Source organism: Tetrao urogallus (assembly GCF_951394365.1).
Source record: "Tetrao urogallus genome assembly, chromosome: 6".
NCBI lineage: Eukaryota > Metazoa > Chordata > Aves > Galliformes > Phasianidae > Tetrao > Tetrao urogallus.
In genome coordinates, this window is record NC_136819.1 from 12,997,311 (window position 1) to 13,021,035 (window position 23,725).

At 44.9% G+C, this 23,725-nt stretch overlaps 1 protein-coding gene across 1 annotated transcript in view; it reads left to right on the forward strand.

The window, feature by feature from the left end:
* Positions 1 to 520: 520 nt before the first annotated feature.
* Positions 521 to 23,725, forward strand: part of PTPRJ (protein tyrosine phosphatase receptor type J) — a gene marked incomplete at both ends in the record, with an annotated part of 67,636 nt that continues 44,431 nt past the window's right edge. Inside the window, one exon of the mRNA XM_079537407.1 lies at positions 521 to 598. Coding sequence (XP_079393533.1) covers positions 521 to 598 — 78 coding nt within the window. The remainder of the gene's footprint in view (positions 599 to 23,725) is intronic.

Genomic DNA, 23,725 nt, shown 5'->3' on the forward strand with positions numbered 1-23,725 from the left:
CCCCGGCATCAACTCCAAACTTGTGAGGAAATAAAGACAGCGTTCCCATAATCAAAGGTACGCGACGTGAACTGTCCTCGCCTCCCGCCTTCCCTCATCTGAAATGAATGAACAGCACAAGAAGCCCGGGCAGTAACGGCGGTGATAACCGAGTGACGGGGCTCAGCGCGCGGACAGGACGCGGACAGCTTTCGGAGGGGTCCGTCAGTCCCGCAGCGGTATGGGATGCCGGGAGGAGGGGCGTTTAGGCCGCGGGGAGGCGGCCCTTCCCGCCGCCGGCCGCCCCGCTCGCCCCCACAGCCCGCCCCGCGCAGGGCTTCCCCCGGGCGGCGGCGGCTCCCGGCCCCGCCCTCGGCCGCGCAGCGCTTGGGGGAGGGCGCGCCGCCGCCGCCGCCGCCTGGGAGGGCGGCGCAAGGGTGGGACGCCGGGCGGTGCGGGGCGCGCGGTCCGGCCATGTCTCCGGGGGAGGCGGCGTCGGGCTGAGCGGCCGTGCGCGCGGCGGGGAGCGATCTCCGCTACCATGAGGTGGCTGCCGCTGCTCCCGCCTTTCCCACTGCTGCTGCCGCCGCTGCTGCTGCTGCTGCTGCTGCCCGCCGAGGTGAGACCGCGGCTCGGGGGCCGTCCGGGCGGGGCGCAGCCCGAGCGCCGCACCTGCCCCCGCGGAGAGGCCCGCGGCCGGCGGGCAGGTGTGCGGGCGGCTCGGGCTTTGTCCCGCCGGGGCCGCCCGCGGAGAGGCTGGGGGGCGCCGCGGGGCGGGCCGGCGCTCACCTGGGGCCGGCGGCGGCCTCCCGGCGGGGTCCGAGCCCCGCCCGGCATCGCGCTGAGCGGCGGCCGCCCGCCGGCACCGGCGGGGATGCGGAGGAGGCGGGAGCCGGCGGAGCGCGCTGCGGGCGTTCGCCTCACCTCGCCGGCGGCTGCGTTACGGACGGCGGGGAGACGGCTGCCGTCCTCTCGCTCGGTATCGCAGCCCGCTCCGGTCGCGAGCCCGCTGCTTAATCAGCGATGTCGTTCGCTCTTCTTCCGTGCCGGCGGTGCGCGTCGCCCGCTGGGCCGTGGCTTTCGGCGGTGATTTGGGGGTATTCCGCAGACAAATGGTGCCGGGGCACGGAAGGAGGGGACCTGGCGGCGTCGGGCTGCGGGTCGGTCCGAGGCCTCCCTCAGCACGGTGCTGTGCTTCAGGCCTCCTCCCTCGGTGCCGGAGCGCGCACGGACCTCTCTTCCAACAGCACCTTTTGGTGATGTGAGTCGTGGTCCCTTGCCAGGCCCATTGCGGCTTGGCACAGACCTTTGCCCCGCACTCTTCCCGGCTGATGACTTTCTAATGTTGGCACTGTGACCGCTGCAAGCTCTGATGTTTCAGGGATCACTGAACTTTTGCTTCCAGAAATGTTGGCTGGGCTGCTTTGCTGCAACAGCTTCTTGTACAGAAGCGTGAGCACGTTGGGTACCAACCAGAGTGCTTGGTAATGTGTGGTGACAGTTCCCCCCCGGCTTATATTTCAGTCCCACCCTGACAGTCACAGAACAAGATGATACCACTGCTCTATTTTAGGTATTTTTTTGCCAATCTCACATTGGTATCAGTTCAGGATTACAGATGGTGTGTATCCTAAATCATTGCTTCCTCCTTGTGTTTCATTCAGCTCGAGCATCTTGCTCTGTATTAGATGATGGAACACTGTAGTTCTATCTCTGATTTGCTGTTGCACCAAGCCTGGAAATCCTGCTGTGGTCTGACAGTGCTGAAGACGACAGGTTTTAACATCCTTGGTTATGATGTTAGGCATGTACCTGTGAACATGAAGGCTCGTGCCAGGAGTCTTCTTGCCAGACCTGCCCTCTTGGTGCTGGTCAGCACCTTAGGAAGTTTTCATCCTCAGGAGCAACTGCTTGGTCTCCTGAGGGAGATGGGGGGAAAGTCCCTTAAGGCTTGGAACTAAGTCCTTGCTGATGGCATGGTTGTGAAAAATCACTCACCTGTTTGAAATACCTTAATTTCAATCTGGCACTTGTAGCTGGGAGAGGGGTGGCTTGTGTGGAAAAAATGCATGTTAGACTTATATAATCCATTAATGCTGACAATAAGGGTGCAGAACAAAACTTTGGAGAGAATGATTGCTCGATGCATGGTTGGTTTTGCTGCCCATTCCATCCAAGTGCTGCTCATGCGGCTTTGTTCTCTAAAAGTCAGGATGGCATCTAATAGCGAATAGTCTTTCTCCATGTGGTTGGGTTCTTGGCACAGCTTGAGACAGATGTCTGAGCTGGCTGATGTCATTCATGGTGTGCTGTTTGTGCAGGTGTGGGGACGTGGCCTGGGGCTACCTGGGGAGTTACCCAGCTGATGGCTGAGGAAGGCAGCAGCTGGTGGGACCGTCAGGCATGTGCCATGAGCAGGCTTCACGCGTTGCCACTGAGAACTTCCTCCTTGTCTACAGCCTCCCTGCCAGCCCACGAGAGGAAAGGCAGCGAGTCGGATGGCTCAGCTGGATCTGGCCTCCACGTTTCCTCAGATGACAGCGGTGGGTTGATAAGGGGACAGCACTCCTAACACAGACAGCATTGTCAGCCCAACGCACGCGAGGGCCGGGAAACGTCCCGCGCTGTGGAATGGCTGTGTCACAGCAGTTCCTTGGTGGTGTGACAGGCATATGATCTTTCTGTGGTGTCTTATACTCCAGGATAAGCATCTTCCCTATTTTTTTTCTTTCTTAAAAAGTTACAAAGTAATGGTCAAGGTTGGAATTTCTTAAAACTAAAAGCAAAAGAAAGGTATCTTGCTTTTGCTTTTGTGGGAGCTAGTGATTTGAAAATGGTCCTGTTGGTGATATGGCAACATAACATTCATTGCTCAAAAGTAGTAGACTTTTAAGCTCCAGCATTTTTGTTTTTTGTTTGTTTGGGATTATAAATACCTTTTATGCAGGCCTCATCGGCCTGTTCTTACAGCATATTCCCTGCACAGAAACTCTCAGTGATGCTGCATGAGTCCATTGCATAGGACTATGATTTAATTGCTGATCTAAATTTCCAGCTGAGGGATTTAAATGAAGCACCATCGTGTTAAAATGTGCACTTGCTATGCATGTGTTGCACATCAGCATTTCTTTCTGCTGTATATTGGTTGTTGTTAATCATCCTTGTTGATTCTTCTCCTAGATGGAAATCTACCTGTTAGTTTCGTACAATTGTTCTAGGTAATCGTCATCGCATGAAAGAAAAACATGTTAAAAATAAGTGCTCTTTATGAAAACATTTAGCAAATATTTTGTCATAGTTTTATCTATGCCCCATCCCTGGAGGCACTCAAGGCCAGTCTGGATGTGGCTCCGAGCAGCCTGGTCTGGTGGTTGGTGACCTGCACATAGCAGGGGGTTGAAACAGAAGATCATTGTGGTCCTTTTCAACCCAGGGCATTCTATGATTCTATGTTACCTATGGCTCATTTAGAGTAAAAGAGTAAAGCTTGAGAAGTGTAAGGCTGCCTACCTGCTGCTGTGGACAGACTCCCAAAGTAAAACCTTTAACTACCACCATTAGCACACAGCTCTGGGCATCCCTGGTCTGGAGACCTGAGCATGTTTGGAGCCAGGCTGTGTAGAGCAGAATGAGAAGCCGTGGCTGTGAACTGTGCTCACTTGTGTCAGAGGAGCTTGGAAATGTACTTATCTGTCAGGACAAGTTGTTTTCTGTGGTGACTGATGGTTGATGCTGAAATGCACTTCCATTCTTGTACTATGCCACAGTATAGCTTTGTTTCAAGATCTTCTGTACATTCAGAACAAGAATAGACAGAGTGATCACCTTCCGTAGTACACAATAAAGGTGCTGTTTTCCACGTGGCTTGGATATACGCAGTGCCTGCATCTTGCAGCACACTCAATTGGATTCCAGTACTTGGGTTTTAGTCTCCAGCCAGCCACACACAGCAAAATATCATCTTCTGCATATTTGAGATCTGAATTCAGGCCCACAGTGGAAATGTTGTCTGTGCAAACAGCCACGCTATTATTAGTACTTCCTCAATTATGTGAGCTACATGCCAGTCTTTGTTGAGGTTTTTCATGGCATGTAAATTTTTTTGGTTGGAGCTACTAAACATGAGAGAGAAAAATTGCTACTGTTTCAAATTTTTTGGTTGCTTACTGTGTAAGGCTGGATTTTACTAATCCATACCATTTTAATTTGTGCACCTCCATCTTCCTAGTAAAATTACAGTGTATGATAGGATGAGCATTTCGACGAAATTGGGAACCAGGAATTTTGATGTTTTTGGGCATGAAACCCATCTCAAATCTTTTTTTTTTTTTTTTTCCTTGCTTCCTTGCTTATTTAAAAGAAAATTCTTTCTGTGAGCAAAGCCATTGAAACAGCCAGTTGCTGCACAGCTGGTTGCTAGCCTGATGTGACTGCTTTTTGTCAGACTCCAAAATTTGAATCTAAATAGTACCCTGAACATCATTGAAGGTCACTGCGAGGATAAGAGGAGCTAGCTGATTTTTCTTCAGCAGAAAGAGCCTACTGCTAGAGAAAGAGATCCTTGCCTTAAATAGAGTCATCAGTAGGAAATTAGATTTCAGCAGGAGATGACTGCAGAGGAGGACTTCAATTGTGATGGGATACAGCAAGTTAGTGTAGGTGAGCGTGTGCTAATGCAGAACATTAGAAAGCTACGTGTGGGGAAGGAGGTGATCAGGCATGTGCAGGAAGAGAAGAACAAAACAGATGCACTGCAATCCAGCAAAGGACAGACACATACATGTGGTCGAAACAGAGTTGGATCAATGAAGTCATGGCTCATTTAGTTATCTTCTGAGCAGTTGGTGGCCGAAAAGGCAGGCAACACAAAACTGCAGCAGTCGCAGTCTGATGCTGTTGGTATTTGGAACCTCACTGAATGTTTTTATGGTTGTTTTCCTACTGCCACCAGCCAATTAGAAGAACCTGTAGTGATTAGAAACCTGTAGTGCAACTGTCACTCTTTTCCCACTGAGATACTCTGGGCCATGTGAGAAGGCCTCTGTCTCCACCTGCAGAAATTAGATATGTAACAGAAAGAAAAAGAAACTGTGCTTTCATCTGCACCTCAGAGTAGTGGAAATTGTAACTACAGCTAGATCTAGAAGTAGGAACCCCAGCTGGCACCTGCTGGGGTACCAGACCTGTGGGGGCTGTAACTGGTCTTTTCTTAACCGTGCTCAGTTTGTGGGCAAGAAGACTAAAGCCTGCATCTGGAATGAGCCCTGTGCTGGAGCACATCAAAGAGTTTCCCTCTTCCCTTTCTTTGTCTTCTTCTACCTCCCATTTGTTTGGTATGCTTCTGCCTTTTCTAACTGACTCATACGGTTTTAGCCCAACTAAATGAGTAAAAGAAATGCCCAGAATGTCACTGATGAGTTCTCAACATATGCAATGTTTTGGTTGCATCTCTTAAAAAAAATGTTGGGGTTTTCTGTTTTCTTTATTGGAAAGACTTTGTGGTCTTTTGGTTGATTGGTTTGGTTTTGTGGTGTGCAGGACAGTGCTGTCTGCATACCGTAGTACTGTTTTCTTCTTACTGTGTGCCATATGGGCCAGAGACAGAGCATAAGGAATAATGTATGTGAAATTCCACCCCCACTAAAGGTAAGAAACTTTTGCTTCCAGGCCTATGAAATCATGAAGGAAAGACCTGACCTTTGGTCTGAAGCTTTATTGTAAATTGTGGCCTGTTTATTGTATCCTGGTAAACAGATGCAGTCTCTTAGCTCTCTTGTTTGAGAGAGGGTGGCATCTGGTCCTGCCTCTGTGTGTTGCTCTCACCTGAGCCTGAAGGTGCTGCAGCTCTGCTGCCTCTGCTCAGGTGAGGGATGAGATAGAGCTGTCTGAGAGCTTTTTCTTGTTCGGATTTTATAATTTGTATCTAAAACACAGATGATTCTGTGACGAGGTGCCTTCTCAGATTAATTATTTACTTCCTTTTGGCAATATTCTCAGAGGTTGGTTTTGTTACCTGCCAGCCTGCAAAGAGTTGCAAGTTGAGCCGAGCCTCATCAGGATTGCTGCCTACAAAGGGGTTATTTGTGAAAGGCAGCTTTTGTGAAAAGTCAGCCCATTCCTGTTACTGGGAAACATAGCTTGGAACATGTTCTAAGGGCTTCAAGTGTGTCTTCTGGTGCCTCTGCTCATATTGGTTCAGTGGGATTATTTTATGCTGCATATCGAGATGAATCTTTTGTTGTTTTAGGACATGTTATTATGGGTGGGTGGTAAGACAGGGGACGATCCATACATCTATGAAGACCCCTGGTCAAGGTTATGCCAACACAGCTCTTGCTTGTTTGCTGATGGTTTGTCTCTGCAGAGGGAGGTGGCTGTGGAGAGTGCTTCTCACAGGAATGTGGGTGACTTTTGTTTTTTCATTCCCCATTACTGTGCAGGTTAAGCTGAGCTCTCATTATTTCCTCACGCGCTTTGATTCTGTTAGCTTAGAGCATTTTAATACGTTTCCATGTTTATTTTCTTAGGTACACACACGAGCAGGTCACTACTGGGCACATCTATACCTGCATACCTGATTTTGAGTCTTCGCTTTCAAATTATGATTTCTAAAGTCTCTGTCCCTGGAATCATAGAATCATAGAATGGCCTGGGTTGAAAAGGACCACAGTGATCATCTAATTTCAACCCCCTGCTATGTGCAGGGTCGCCAACCACCAGACCAGGCTGCCCAGAGCCGCATCCAGCCTGGCCTTGGATGCCTCCTGGGATGGGGCATCCACAGCCTCCTTGGGCAACCTGTTCCAGTGCCTCACCAGAGCCCAGCAAAGGGCAAGTGGGTGCCCAGGATCGGTTTGGGAATGCTCTGCTCTCCCTGTGAGACAGGAGGTTGCTACCAAGGTGACGGGACAGGGGGCTGGGGCCAAAGAAAGGTACAGCTGGCTGTTGGGGCGCACCAGTCTATGTAAACAGCATTTGGTGTGCTGGCAGCCCTCTTGACATCAAGACATAGCTTTGGCTGAGAAAGCACTGAGCTTTCTCTACCCTCTGCAGTGCAGGCGGAAGATGTGCATGTTGGTTTTGCCATAGCAGAGCGTAGCTGTGTGACTCAGCCCTGCACAGCGTTGGGTGTGCCAAGGTTTCAGCACACTTTTGAACATTAAACTGTGACGCTGTGAAGAAAACCAGCATGAGGGGAAAAACACGGGTGCCTGTGGTAGGCATTACATCTACGTATGCAAAATTGTGTTGTGTCAGTAAGGAAGTTTAACGGCAGCCTGGGTTTTCCTTCTCCTGTGATTGTGCTCAGTTGTTCTCGCTCGTACCGTGGGAGCTTTGTGTACTTACAAATAATCAAAGAGGAAATAAAATGATGTTAAATCGGCAGGATCCTTTTAGGACATGAAATTTAGCTTTTATTATTTTTCTCCAGTGAAAACAAGCATAGGCATCCTCATGTTTTCTTGATGCCGCCCGTATAATCATCCATCTATAACAGAATGTAGACGTAGAGGATTATTGGCAGCATATGGCTTCTCTGATATGTGAATTAAGTTTTCTAAATCCTGGTTTTCTTTCAGCCTCCTTGCAGGATCAGACACTTCCAGTAGCAGGCTTAGAGCTCCATACAAAATAACATAATTGCTTCGGGTCGTGATACCAGTGCAGTGTCTTTTTGCAAAGCAGACTGTACCTGATTAACTGAGTTTCCCTTTCTATAGATGTATAGTTTAATGTAGTTCTCCTCCCACGGTCCCTAACCTTCAACAAAACAAAAACCACCCAAACAAAAAAAAGGCCTTTCTTTGGGGAAGTTCATCATCTTTATTTCAGTTTGCATAATTCTTTCTGAGGGGAATTCACCTCTGCAGTGTAGCTCTGCGCAGCTGGGCACCAGGGGGAAATAAGCAGCACAGTGCTGAGGTCAGGATCTAGCCTTTCTAGCTGCCATGCAGCAGGCACATGAGTTAGACTCAGAGTGCAACGGATGTATCTGACCACTGGAGAAAGGAGACCGAGATCTGTTGCATGAGATAGACAACATGACTATCTGCAGAATCAAAATACTTTCCTCTTTCGGACTCTGCGGTTTGAATCATAGAATCATAGCATCGCTAAGGTTGGAAAAGACCTCTAAGATCATCGAGTCCAACCATCCACCTCTCAGCATCCAATTTCTGGAAATATTTCTGAGATGAAAAACAGGGAAGGTGTTTTTATTTAAGTGCCTAATAGACAGGATGGTTATTTTTTTCTAATGAACTTTGAACCAGTTCTGAAATTCTCCTTTCAACAAACTGAAAGCGTGCTGTTAAATTGAATGTGTTCTTTTGAGTTATCAGTCATAAATTAATTGATCCACTCATATTGTCACATCTGCATCAAAATATTACAAACTGTTTTGAAGTTCATGCAAAGCATTCGTACACACTGGTATTATGAATGTGTTAACTCGAGTTCCATTTTAAAATATGACTGTGGAGAAGGACAAGTGTAAGATCTGGAATTAGATCTGTTGGCTCTTTGTCCTTTCATCTCTGTGACAATACAGGTAATTGTATGCATTTAATAAATCTCAACAATGCTTTCCTTTGTCTCTGTTAAAAAAAATCCCTTTGTCTGTGCCTTTTATCAAGGACTTCATTTGAAGATGTTAAAACTGGGGGGAGATATTTAGAAATAGAAAAGCTAAGCAGCCGACGTATAAAGAAAATTTGCTTTGAATCCATTTGCAAAAAGGCATCTTTTCCAGCTGAACAATTACAGATGAAATATTGTTCTAAAGTGTTCAGCTATTCCTTTATAAGATTTTAATGGCCAGTGTCCTTCGGCGTCGCGTCAGTGTGTTTGTATCTCGTCGTCTCTTTCTCCAGTTGTAATTGGCTTTTCATTATTGCTGGAAGGTAGCTGGTGTAAAATATGAATGTTTTAACACGGGGTATTTTTATGTGGATTTGAGACGATGTAATGAAGGCGTAATTGCTTCTGTGCCTTTATTTTGAGCACGTGCCTGATGCCTCTGCGGCGCTGCGAGTTCTGATCTCCGCTTTGCGCTCCAAGTAAAAGATCATCATTAAAGCAGCTACTAACAAGGTTCCGTATTCGTGAAATGAAAGCTTAAAAATGCTTGGGGGAAAAAAAAGAAGTCGTTATCGTTAACTAACTTTTTAATCGTATAGCCTGCTTTAAAAAGTCTCCTCAACCAGGCCATGTATGTTGTTGATGATTATAGCACAGAATTAGTTTATTGTTTTCTGTACTAGGCAGACTTTCTTTTTCTTTCTTGCTTGCAGTATTTCAGAAAGTACTGGCACTGCTAGTGAGAGTGTATGCGCTGAGCTCTAGCCAGCAGCAAATATTTGCAGGTGGATGCAATATCTGGAACCGCCTTAAGCGGTACTCATTTCCCACTACTACAAGACAGACCTATGGTATGTGGTTTAACTGGTATTTAACTATTGTCTTCTGACTCAGTCTTCATGCTTTTAAATGCTGAACTATTTCCTGGTTCTTTGGGAAAAGAATACGCTGCAGGATGAGTGAACAGAAGGCCAGAGATGGCAATTACTGACTATGGAGCAAGCTTTTCCTCTCTTCACCACTGCAATCTCCTGGTAAAATGCATCCTAGGTGTCCTTATGGTTGGGAATTCACTGCTAAAGTGCATATAGAATAGTTCTTTTCTAAATATCTAGAAGTTTGAGCAGCCTACAAAATTAAAATACATTTTAAGTGTCCCTTTCACTTGTGCTGTTTTGTTGTTTTTTTTTTTTTTTATCTTGCAGGAAGGTACTGCTCTTTCATAGAATGAATCATAGAATCATAGAACAGCCTGGGTTGAAAAGGACCACAATGATCATCCAGTTTCAACCCCCCTGCTATGTGCAGGGTCACCAACCACCAGACCAGGCTGCCCAGAGCCACATCCAGCCTGGCCTTGAATGCCTCCAGGGATGGGGCATCCACAGCCTCCCTGGTGGAAGTTCTGAGTGATTCACAAAGCAGCCTCCCCTCCATCCTAGCAAACCCACTGCCCCTCGCTGTGCTGTTATGAGGCAGAAGGTCATTCCCCATAACCTTTACCGTGCTCTGTAAGGTTATGCTTAGATACGAAATTCTGTGCACTGCATTTATGGTTTGACCTGTGAGGGGTGTGTGCTGTGCTTATTGCTGTGCCTGCACTTAGGACTGCTCAGGGCAGCTGACACAGTCACTACTTGTTTATTTTTCAGCTCCTTTTAAAGATAAGAAGAATAGTAAGTTGCAGTGTTCAGTGCTGCCACAGACCAGTTGCTGCCAATGATGGGGTGATGCCCTGCACTCCTGTTTCTGCAAAGCTGGCTGCAGAAATGAAATCTGAGATTCTCTTGGAAAAGAAAAAAGGGATGTAGAGAAGAAACTGAGTATCTTATGTGCTGAGGTTCATTCAGAGTCATTTCTACGTGCAGTATTTGTTACTGCTGACTTCAGATGGCTTCATTTCAGCTGTGTTCATCTGAGATTTGCAGTAAAACCTGGTAAGCTGAACATTGTGTCTCCTTATATGAAACAACGTGGAAAAGATAAGAGAGAACCAAACTTCAGTTTTGAGCAATAGCCTGTTAATGTTTGATCTATGGAAACAAGACATTTGCTGCTCCCACTTCCCAGGGATGTTGTAGGACTTCTGAAATCCTGCTAGAGGTTTGTGAGTTAATGACTGAGATCTTCTGGGACTTGTGGTAGGGTGTGATGTCTACATTTGTCTGAGGGCAGAGGAGCTGCTCACCTGCCCTGGAGGGTAGACAGGATGCTTCCAGAACAATGCAACTTGTCATTGCAGGCTGCAAGGAAGTGAGAGATGATGCGGTGCCTTTCCTTCTGCCAGCTGAGCAAACTACCAGCATCTGAAATGGCTCTGATTTCCAGCTGTGCTCTGACAGTTTACCAAATTGAGTTTCACAGTCTCCCACGTGTGTGGGTTCAAGCTACCCAAGCTCTTGGGGCAGGTTCTCTGAGCCGTGCCTTTGTAAACCAAGGCAAGGTTTCACATGACATAATCTCCAGTTGCTGCTCATTGTATCTTCTCTTTGCACATTCCTCCCCCTGGTTGTGCTGGCTGTGTTTTGGAGGTTGTCGATGTTGTGTTCACAGGTAGTGCTAAAAGATCTCAGTGGTGTTAGGACCTCTGGCAATAACTTCTTTAAAATATATATCTTTCTCAGCTGCTGGGTGCATGTAGGAAGTGAGCACAGTACCCCACTGCATCTGTCTCTGCCAGGGTTCACTTCTGCCATGAACTGTCACAAATGAGAGCTGAAGGAAAACAAAAATCTTCGCTTGCACAACTTCCTGCATCCTACGAATACAGTATTCCCTTTTGGTCATGAATGGGTTATAAATCGGACAAAAGCTGGGTTGTGGGGTCTCGTCCCATTCTTCTCCGAGTGAATTGGTTAATTCTTGTGGCTTTGTAGATAGGAGAGGCATTTCTTGCAGCAGGCGCAGATGGGAAAGGCTTTCTAGTGCTGTGAGATAGACATTCACCTCTAGACACAGAGCAGCCTGTGGTAAACCACTCGATGCCCTGGAAAAGGGGATGGGAGCGTGACTGAGACAGTATAGGACCTTGGCAGGCGCTCAGTGGCCTGTGATGCTGAGTCTGTCTTGGAGCAAATCTGAGCTGTGAAACAGCTCCTCAGAGCAACGGGGACAGCAAGGGGAGCGGAGGAGCTGGGGAGCAAACTGCACCTGCAAGCCTGTCAGATCCTGTTGAGAAATGGGGGCAAAGCCAACACCCATTATACTGAAATGCTGGGAAAATCAATATGTTGGTGGCTGTCATCAGACTGCTCTGGCTGCAAATTGTGTGCATTGTACATAACAAACAAACCTAGTTGTTGCCTTTGATGGCACAGCCAATGCTTCTCTTTGCTGAGGAAGAAAACCCACGGTTTGTTTACGGGTGTCCTGCAGCACTATAACCAGTCTGTGGTTTGTAGGAATTGGGTGATGTTTGCAAGTCTCTGGCTTGAGATGTTCCTATCCCTGTTTAAATGCATTGAAGGGAGCAAAATGAGAACCAGGTGTGGGCACAGCTGAGGACGCAAAAGGAAGTGTATGGGAAGCTAATTGAGTTTGGGCATTAGCACTATTTCGACATGGCTATCTTGAAGAAACCAAGAGCAGAGACAGAAGTTTCTGAAGAAGAGGAAGTAGGTTGCTGGGGGAGGATGATGAGTAAACACAGAGCGGCCACGAGGAGCAGGACTTCAGGAGCCTGCGTAAGTTAACAGCGTGCATCAGCTGTTGAAGCAGTGCCCAAGTATGTGCCGTTTCATTACAGAGAGCTGAACCGTATTCATTTCTGAAATAAACTGTCCAGTCCTCCCCTTCTTTTTAATTAGTTCCTGTTGCGATGAGACATCCCTTCCTGAAATAAGAGAGAGGTAAAATTCAACCCCCACCCACAGCCCTTGGCGCTGTTGACAGCTGTGATAATATGACACTATTGCCTGTAATTTGGATACTTCTTAAAACTGGTAGGAAGCATTTCTAGGAAGCTAATGCTGAACTTGTAACCTCACGTAGCAGAACCCCACAAGTCGTGTGCTGCTTATTATAACATGTTGGTGGTGATCAGTAGCTGCTGGCAGTCAAAATCTCCCAGCAAAGAGTGGGGTAACCTTGCTTATTGTTGTGGCAATGCATATGTAGGCAGTCTGTTCTAAGATACCTGAATTTGTGTTGTTTTTAAGCATTCATCTAAACGTGAACACAATCTGCATTTAGGGAATGCTTCTGTGGCAGCAAAACCTGGCACAAAGGTTAGAGAAAGAATTCAAGCTGCCTATTTAGCTTTAATCGGTACCCTTCCAAAGGGTGGTGGCAGGGCACAGGGCTTACGCTACTCTCTTTCAGCCCCACTTCCCTGCCTTTGCTCAGTGCTAGCCCTCTCATCAGAGGGAATTGCTGGGGAAGCATCAGCCTGCCAGGATGCAATCTGTGATAAAGATGCAAGATATCTCTGTGCAGCTCCCCTAGTATGGCTTTGCCAAGAAGCAGGGCCCCTGCTTTTGTTTTAAAGCAGCTTTCAAACTGAGGTAAAGCACCAGGCTGGTCCAGTTAAGAGATGTTTGCAGCTCAGTGGAAGCTTGGTGAAGCCAAGCCCTACTGGTGCCCTGCCACATCCCATAATTCAGATCCTTTCTCTTTAAATCCTGTTATCTGGGCCTGATAACCCTATTAAGGCTTAAAGGAAGTGGAATCTGGAGCCATTCTGTAAGATTTTTGAGTTTTCTTCATGCAGGTACAGATGGTCATGTAGCGGTAAGCTGGTTTCCAAACGAAACACTCATTTCTCCTATGTCTTCCTTGTGTCTTTCCAAGTGCAACGAGTGAGTCATGTTGATTGCAAATCCTTCCCCAGTGGCCTTCATCTTTTACACTGTACCTTGTTAAAGATGGTAGAAACATAACAGTTTTATTTTAGTATTTTTGTCAAGATGAAACTTCACTATTACATCTTTTTAAAAAGGCTGTTCCTGAGAGTCAGTCCTGTTCTTTACACCTCTCTCTCTCTGTCCTCTCCTGCCCACACCTCAAATCAGGTTTGAGTTCTGTGGGTGGAGCAGGTTTTAGCGATGTGGAGGTGATGGATGGTTACGTGCCATGGTGAAGAGGTGGAAGAAGTGCTCGTGCTTGTGACAGAATAATGTTGTTGCAGAGCTTGGATTGTAAGTGCATGTGGTGTATAGCTCAGCTTCTGTCCAGATTTTCTCTTGAGCTTGTCTTTATATTTTTTTATATATATGGTTAAATTGGTGTTTATTTAACTTGCTGAGGAGGGTGATCTAATTGAAAGCAAAAATGGCTGTGGACCGTATGCCTTACTTTGCAGCCAGCTCTAATTGAATTTGTTTCTCCTCCCTGATTTGTTTCCCTCTTTGTGTCCGCTAGACTTTTTGTGTGAAATTCCCATTGTTGTTGTGATGCAGTTCTGTTTCATGATCTCAGAGTCCACTGTGTGCTGGTCAGAGAAGCCATAAAGCGTGACTACAAATGCATTCTTCAAATGGTAGGTTAAATATTACTTCAGCAATTCCTTCGGTCAGTATTTTAGAGTGATAATGGAGATCAACATTACTGAGCCCTCTGGGAATGTGTCTCTTCATAAGAGTAGAGAACGAAGCACTGGAGAACAGGGGGCTGTGACAATATAGCTGGAGTGTGCTGAGTTTGTGCTGCTGTCTAATTGTAGGAGAACCCTACTCTTCTTTTATTGTTCTGCTTGAAAGTGATTTTTGGTACAATCAGTTCAAGGGTGTGTGTGTATATCTGTGTGATCATATATACACGTGTTTGACTGCCAAGAAATGAGCCCTTAGTGTGAAGTCATTCAGGTTAGTATTTAGTGTTATTTGTTAAGTATTGACTGTTGTTTGAGAGAGGCTAAAGGAAAAGGAACTGTGTGCTGAGATAAGCTGTAGGAGAATTAAAAAAAAGAAAAAGGGGGGGAAAAATAAAAAGATGTACTTGGCTTAAAACATGTCCAACCCTAAGGTGATGTTTCTCAGGCACTGGGATTTTCCTTTCTGAATTCAGATTATAAAGAAGTATTTTTTATTTGTTGGGTCTGTGAAATAACAGAAAAGAACCATAATAATAATAATACATTTAACTGTTCCCAAAATACACATTTCAATTGTTTTACTTGTCCTTTGTGTTTAAAGAGGAACCTTGTTATAACAGGTTTTAACTTCTACAGCTGATTAAGGAAAGATTAGTCTGACAAATAACTGTGTGATTAATTGCAGGGGTGAAAAAATGGTAAATTAAATGGAGAAGTGCTGGATTGCGTTCACGTTAAGCACTTTAGCAGGAATTTTATCCGTGGAGAATGGCAGTGCTATTTCTCTGAGTCTTCTGTCTCTGCTCAGTGGACCTGGGTAGGAGATGTTCATGTACTCCCTGTCTACCCACATCTCTGCTGGCAGTGTGAACACCAGAGGCTTTTCCAGTCCCAGCTTTGCCAGTGCTGGTGTGCTTGCCCGGTCACTGGGGCTGCAAGCATAGGGAGGCTGCTGTTGGAGCTCATTGGGCGATGTGTTGGCTGAGCAAGGTGTTGTCTGCCTTCGAACTGCTCTCTGTGCCTTCTGGTTGTGCATCTGCTTTGCTATAACGTCATCTTTCTTTTGGGCTAGTTATGAGTTTGCTTCCTAATACATACAAAAATACATAATGTTGCTTATTTAAAAATCTTTCTTTCCAGAAGGCCCGTGCCAAGCAGCAGTGTGCCGGGGAAGTTCACTTGTAACCAGAGGGAATTTGTTCTTAGCAGAATTGTTTGTGAGTGAGCAATGGAGATGGTGACCTACAGGGTTTATAAAATGTGGGAATCTGTCTGTCTGGCCAGAGCTATAAATAAATGAGGAAGGCTTTAGGAAGATTGTCAGTTTGATGCGCGTTATTTTGTTTCGGCAAGTCTCCTGTGCTTCACAGGCTCTGTTCTGTGTGTGCTGCTATTTATAAACGGGCGGAGGAAGAGTCTCTGGGAGGGGATGATTCACAGACACAAAATAGGGCCATAAACAATGTTAACACTGTGGCATAATCTGATAAAATCAGAAACTTGGACAAAGAGTGCAACGCCATCCCTCACTGGGGCTGTGCTGTGGCAGCTCGCCCTCCCCTTCCCACTGATCAAAAATACCAACTAGTTTCATTTCCACAGAGCCCAAGTCATGGTTGCCCATGCTGGCTGCAGAGGGCTGGGGTTTGCAGTCAAATGTCAGGAATCAGGGTGGTGAGCAATGACACCAAGTGTATGCACAGCCTATGTAGTTCAAGGTAGCTTAGTTACCTCTGGGACTCATATAGGTGCTTTATTTCCTTCCTCCTCTTCATCTTGATCGTGGTCATTGCAGCTTTTCTACAGCAGCACTTGGAGATGTTATTGGAGCTGAACTGTGAGGCACAACATAAGCCACGTGTGTGTGTGTGTGCATTGTTTCAAGGCTGTCTGATGGAGGGGAAGTGACTTGGCAAGCTTACCCGTGCTGCAGAGCCTATCCTAAAACTCAGGGCTCACGTGCAGGCTAGTGCATTGCCAGGGCTGTGGTATATCCCAATTTGCCCAGCAAGTAATAATTCAGTGAGTTATGCAGGAGGGGTATGTGCAGAGATGAAAGGAGAAGACTGCAGTGCAGGAATTAAAGATGAAATTGTCTGGTGGGTGGAAATCTCAAAGTGCTTCCTACTTGGAAGCCTGTTAGAGCAAAATCAGAAAGGTATTTCTGAGCTTTCAATCCACAACAGAGATGAAGAGTGTATATTTTTATATAAATGGAAAAAGCCCACACAACCAAATAAAAATACAGACAGCAGTGTGCACCCATCATAGGCAGGAAAACCCCATCTTGTGCTTTCTCCTATTATGGGAAGGGTCATTGTTACTTTTTCTGGTAAAGAATCCTTTTTTTTTCCTTTTTTTTTTGACGTCTGTGGGAAAGGAGAATAGTCTGAATTGAGCCTTTGAGATGCTGTATTACAGAGAGTCACAGAAAATGTACTATGCAAATGACTATCTGCCTTATTAGATGCCTCAATAGAGTTCATTGTCTCAATATTGCTATTATTGGAGATGGATGGACACTACATGATTTTACCATCAAGCTGAAAAACTTCAGTGTTAGTCTCATTGCTAGGGTACTAACAGTGCACTGCCTTAAAGGAGAGAATTGAATTAAGGGGATTGAAGGGTCCATTGCTTTGTCCATTTTAGTTTGTGTTTCACAGACTGTGCATCATTTTAGGGGGCCATGACAGCCAGGGTTGTGCAGCATAGGCCTATTTTTTTTCATCTTTCACTGCTAATAGAAAGCTAACTCTTTTATGGAAAGAGAGTCTGGCACCTGCTGTGGTTTTGACTGATTGCTGTCGTGGTGTTGGCTGGCAGTGATGCTGGCACCTTCCTCAGGTGGATGCTGGCTCAGTACCATCCTACAGAAGGTGCTGCACCCCCAGTGTCAGCAGCTCAGGGCCATGTTGCTCTTCTTCAGCTGGCTCTGTGCCTGGGGTGCTGCTCCCAGCCTTTCCCCTGAGCTGGCACAGAGCCTTGCTTACTGCCTGGGGCAAAATCTAAACCCTGAGAGCTGTTGAAGTCAATCTGTCGGATGTCAGAGACTGCATTGGCCAGGTCTGTCCTAAACCTGCTTTTGAGATCTTGCTTTGGATGTAGAGAGTTGCATTACAAAAAGATAAGAATACTTCTGTAGGTCAGGTGCTTGACTTTACAGCTAACCCACGTTGTGTGGTGTGTGTTTGGTTTTTGTTTTGTTTATCTTTTTCGTAATCCCTCCTCAAGCAGACATGGCAGGAATTTCAGCTATGAAGTTTTCGGAGTGGATGGTCAGCAGTACTTTTTGTTTTTCCTCATGTAAGTTTCCTTTTACGCTTTTGTAACTGCCTTGATGTGTTGCATCTGGCTACCTAACAGAACGGGAATTTCAGTTAAAACTTAGGCTCAGGGACTGTATGTTTGGCATGTCTGTGGCCCATCACATTAGTAAGGATCAGTCATTGAGCCTGCAGCTTAATGGGATTGGGCTGGACTGCTGTTGACTGTGGGAAGATGCATCTCCCACAAGCAGTTTTGGCTGTCTTAAATCTAGCCTTTTATTCATTTCCTTCTTGGTATGGGTAGGGAAACAACCCAGTTTCTGCTGCTGCTGCTTTTATTGTTTTGTTAATATGCATGAAAGCTAATATGTAACTAGAAGATCCACAGGGTAATCAGGAAACAGTGACCTTACCTTGTGTTTGCTTTTCTTTTTGGAGAGCGGGAGGAGAGGCTGTTACTCATTAAACAGAAGTTCCTGACAGCCCACAGTGTTGCCCACGAATAACCAACTGGCTCCATTCCTAATGTCTGTGAAGGTAGCACCTGTCCTGCACTGTGAATTAATAACCAGGGATTTCAGTGAGTACACACAGTGTGAGCCACTGAAAAGCTCATGATGTGCCAAGCACACAGATGTAAGATTATGCTGAATTTGGAGGCTTTGTGTTGTGATTAACTCACTGTAGAACATCCTGGGCTAGATTGTGCAACCTGTGTGGGTATCACCTAATACTGGTTTCCTGTTAAAAATGACAGCAAGAAGCCACTATGCTAAATTCTCAAGCCTTTGAGGTGAACTTCTCCTTTCCTTCTTTTACCCCTCACCAACGCTAACAGTGGGTTAATGGCTCTTACCTCTCCTTTCCCTTGGTCTTTAGCAGAGCTGCTTATTTACTCTGAGATCTGCAATTGTTGAGCGAGTTAAATCTGTTCCTTAGTTGTCTTTAAATGTTAAGATATGAAAGTTTGTAAGGAAAAACCTAAGCTGCAGAGTAAGGCATATCCTGTTCAAAGTATTAGTTCAGCATGGAGTATATTATCTAGCTTTCAGTATTTCAATGTAGTTTATGAATGTTCAGTCATCTTTCCTTCCTTTTAAATATATGAATATCCACTCAGAAATTCTTCTCTATTTCACTTTTCCATTTCAATTTTCCACCTCCAATCTTGAGAAGCTGGTTTAGTGCAAACATTTATACAGAAAGAGAGATGAACTTACCAGTGACTGCTGTAATTTGTCTTCATGTTTTCACAGAAGTTTTGGATCTCTCTCAGAACAGTTACAGCTTCTGGAGGTTAAGTTATCACTTGGAGTCGTGTGTTTGGGGTTCTTTTGGATACTGTTTAAGCAGTAACTTCACATAAATTTCTCTACCACCTAATCCAGCAGATGTGAAGAAGTCAAATAGCAGCTGTTCTTTTTTTTTTTTTTTAATGTTGCTTTTATAGTGTTGTGGCTTCTAGCATGATGATTACTCAAAGTTCCTTAAAAAACAAAGCCAACCAACAAGCCAAACAGAAAAAAAACAAAAAAAAAAAACAAAAAAAAAAACAAAAAAAAACCAACCAAAAACCCACCACCATCTACATCCTTCTCCTGGAGCTTATTGGCAGCACTTTGGGCCAAGTCAGGGTCACATTTGGTCTGCACTCGTGTTGCATATGTCAGGCACTAAGCAGAGAAGGAAGAAAATACTGTAGGAAACAGCCAGATACATCTGTAAAGTTGGAACTCTTTCTAGAGCATCAAATATGAACACGCTGTCCTTTTCAGTATCTAAAAGGAGGATGTAAGAAAGAAGGGAACAGACTCTTTATCAGGGACTGTTGTGACAGGACAAAGGGAAGTGGTTTCAAGCTAAAAGAGGGGGCTTTTAGATTGGACATAAGGAAGATGATTTATACAATAAAGGTGATGAGTCACTGACACAGGTTTTCCAGAGAGGAGGTGGTTGCCCCATCCCTGGAGATGTTCAGGTTAGGCTGGATGGGGCTCTGAGCACCTGATCTAGTATAGGTGAACCAGACGGCCTTTGAAGGGTCTCTTCCAGCTCAATTGATTCTGTGATTCTATGAAAATATTTTAGCAGGTTAAAATGAGAAGAAAAAAATCCCAATTGTTTGTGCGGCTTCTAAGCTATAATTCTGTTCATACTGAGTTCAATGACCAGGGTGTTATCTTGTGTGTTTTCCCTCTATCAATGGAGGGAACTTTAAGAATATGCTGGAATAAAGATTTCAGTAGTATGATTTGTTTGGCACATTGAGCTTTTCTTCTACATATTCTCCCTCTAGAAAGAACACCTTGTTTTTGACTGACTGCATTGAGCACATTTACCATTTCCTAGAATTGCTCATAGATCTATGAAGGGATCCAGTATGGTTATTTCTCCTTTCCTTTTTTTTTTTTTTCCTTCTTCCCTGCTTTAACTACTACTGTGCCCTTCCTCTTATAATTTATGTTTCTATTTTCAGTGCCTCTACCTGCCCCAGGTGACATTTCCTGCCTTTCCAATGGAAGACTATGGGTCTGGTTGTCTGGGGAAGTGTGCTCTTACATCATTTGGTTAATGACAGTAGGAAGTAGAATTCTTGGCTCTTCTGACAACTCACTTGCCTGTTCCTTTTCTGTGCTAAAGGAAATGAGTTGCTGGTTTTCTTTTTTTTTTTTTTTCTTCCCTTTGCTGCTAGCTTTGCACTTCTGCATGTGACTTAATTTTTTCTTCTTGCGAAACTGGGTTTTCTTTAATTCTTGAGCTTGATCTATTGAATCTTAGCAACTTTCTTAAGTCTCCTTACCAACCAGCAGTTTGGAAATGACCTGTAAAGCAGGGAAAGGTAAATGACCTCACCTTGTCTTTGGGGCTTTTGCATCTTCCATACACACAATAGCGAATTCCTCTCCAAGCCCTTGGTGGACCCCAAATGATTTGTGTCCAGTGATTGCTATAGATTCATCTTTTGAATAAGTGTTGCAGGAAATAGAATGATTGCTTTCCTCTGTGGGAAAGGGGGAGATCCTTTGCAAACCTCGCTGCATTACTGAAGTTAGATGGCAAGGGCAGTGGGTGGGAGTGTTTTTGCCAGTTGTGGGCAGAGTTCTCAGCAGAAAGGTGCCCTAGGTGCTGTTTCTGGGTGTTACTGAAGTACAGATGTCTAATTTGCATTGCAGGGCAAAATAAAGGTTGCTGAGTTTCCTCCTGCCTTCTTCAAGTTCTGCTGTTCTGAGCTGCTCTGCTTGTCACCTCTGCTAATATTACTGTCCACAGGAAGGAGGGCAGTTTATTTAAAACCAAGTTATTTGTAGAAGTTGATTTGTGCTGTATTTATGACACTTACTTGAGGAACGTGTGGTACTGCTTCTGTTGTGAATAAAACTCTACCGAGCTCTATGAAAGAGTGGTATAGGTTATCAAATACGACATTTTCCATCATGTGAGTCCCAACTGGTTTACTCATTTCAATTGATGGTGCTGGCTGAGGGATTATTTGTTCCTGCTTTGTGAGTGAGGGCAGTCCTTCCAGAAATGCCTTGTGCATCACAGTACTGATGACAATAAACTGAGTTGTTTTCACTCACGTAGCTGGAAAACAGCACTTTTGTAAACGATCCTTCTAAACGCATATCTACACATCTAGAAGTAGTGTACACTAGTAGCTATGGCAAGAGGAACTCAGTGACTGGATCTGCGTGACTTCAGGCAAGCACTTGCCCTGCTTCTGGCCTTCAGCTGCGTTACATAGGCAGAAGAAGAAAAGGAAGGCAGGTAGGTGAGGAATGAGTGGGTTGTAATAGTGATGTTTTTGAGATGCCCGATGGACAAAGGACATGCCTTCCTGCAGCGGGTGCAGTTTTTTCCTTTATGTTTGCAGAAACAGCTGAGCCAATCTACAGACCATCTACTTCCCTGTAGTCACCCAGTGACGTGCGCTGCTCTCGTTCACTCTGCTGGCCCGTGCCTGACCCTGTGTCAGGCTGATTTAGATAACTACTGGCAGAGAAGTTTTCTGCTGATTGAGCTCCTCAAACAAGCTCACCATGTGCTCAGGTGAGTGGCAGTGAATGTGTTTCTTGAATTGACCTTCTGCTTCAGCTGCTTAGCAAAAAGTTGGAAGGAATGGGACCCTTCAGTGTCTTTCAATGAGTATATTTTCCATTCTTGTTGCTGCTTGCAACTGCAAACTGGTTACTTGGAGTTCACGCAGAGGTCAGAACATGGGAATCTACGGGCAAAATCATTTCTTCCTCCTCCAGTTTACATGAGGGAATTAATTTTTGTTTCTTATGTTGTTTATTTTACCCACAGACTGTTATCTGTTTCCTCAAACACATTTTGTTTCTTTTGAGGCTTAACATTCTTCTTGCCTCAGATGTTTATTACACATTTTAACAATAAAAAGGGGGGCATTTTTCGAGTCTAATTGTAGTTCTGCTGGCAAGGAATTACTGCTAGTGAGGAGACTAACAGGCCTCAAATTCAGTTTTTACCAGTTAGTAAAAGCAGTGAAACATGCTACAGAACTCCATGCAGCTCTGACAGTCTTTACAGTACTGTTGTCTGATGTTTTGTCAATGTTCTGCCTGTTTGGGCCCATTTCACTTTTCTTCTGTATTTGTCTGTACTTGTAGATTTTCTTCCCTTTACAAAGGACCAGAAATAATAATCACAGATTGGAGTGGGAAGAACAAAACTAAACAGAAATTACTGTTGCCACTTTCCACTTCTTGCCTCTTTTTCCTACAGTAGTAAGTGCCCAGCCACAGCATTAATGACCAACCTGTTGCAGAGAAGTACTGTGCTCTGTTGTTCTTCATGTAAGGAAGCCTTTGTAGATGTAGTTGGAGGTTAGATTGCCTATCTGGGGCAATGTTCACCTAATTTCAATTATGAGATTCCAGTTATTTAAAAAAATCAGAATGAAAGTAGTTTGTGTCCCAAATCTTTTTGGTTTATGAGAGGAAATAAAAGCAGCAGATGTCTCTCTGAGTGTATGCAGACTAAATGTGTTGCTATATAGGAGTTTGCACACAAATCTGATGATGAGGACCTGTTAGTCACACAAATGTTTGGATGTTTACCCAAAACCAGGGAAGCAAACAGTTCCCAGCTCTGCTACAGCCCTTCCAATATCAAACCCAACTCCTCCTTCGGTGTGCTGCTGCCTTATGGTGTTTAGGAAAGAGAGAAAGAGCTTGGCACTCATTTCTCAGTGTATTTTGGTGAATCCTGTGCTAAAACTACTTGCATTCCCCTATGCTCTTCTTCTTTCCCTCTTCTCTGTCATTTTTCTTCTGAAATTGATAATGAATTGGGAAGTGCTGCACTACCATCCTCGCTCCACAGCAAAAACAGTGAAAAAGGGCAGGAAAATGTCTAATGACCCATGAAAGCAATAATCCTTGTGAGCAGCTGGTTGGGAAAATAGTTCACGTGTCCTTCTTTTCAGTGTCTGGAGTGACTCCGAAAGTGTATGGCACAAGAGAAAGTCAGTGCAAGCACTTGATTCTGAGTTCTCCTTGGTGTGCATCAGGACCTGTGCAGCCGATCAGAAAAAGCTCAGGGAGCTTGTGGCAAATCTAGATTTGTTCCTTGGGTAACAGCTACATGTTCGGGAAAACACCCTGAGCTCAGAAGTCTTAGAGCTGATGTTTTGCTTAGCTCTATCATCGATCTTGGGAATTGTCAGGAAAAACTGAAAAGGGCCGCTCCTGATGTCATTAATTTCCATAACTTGTCAAGGCTTGAAAACTTGCTGATTTGTGCTTGCTGATTAGAGTGAACAAACAAGTTTTAAGTTGCTAAATTGTAAGGTCAGAGCAATTAATACACGTAGATATATTTCCAGAGGCTTTTTTTTTTTTGCTTGCAAAGATAACAAAAATTGCCTCTTTCTGTAACAGCGGTGATAGAAATCTTGCTTAAATAAACTGAAATGAAATACAATGAACCTTTTAAAAACAAAGCGTGGAAGGAAGGGGCAGCAATTTATTGGCTTTTTGTGTTGATAGCACGTTGAACAGACAAGCAGGGAGCAAGTGACTTGAGGGGCTTAGCTCATGGTCTAGTTCAATGTCTTTTCTTTCAAGTGCTACTGTGTCCTTAAGGAATATGAGTTCTTTTGCCTGGATGCTATTGAAGGCCTCTCTGCTAAGAAGCATGCTCTGGTTAAATGCTGTAGAAACTGAAAGTTGTTAAAATAGTACTGTGTGGTTTGAATGTGATGTTAACTGAAGTTCCTTTGCATAGAGATCCTCTTGGCTTCGGTATCTGGCTATGGTCAGCAGGCCAGTTAGATATATTTTTACTTAACTCCTACATTGCCGTGCTTACTTTGTGTAAACTCTTCTTCCTACAATACAGCCGT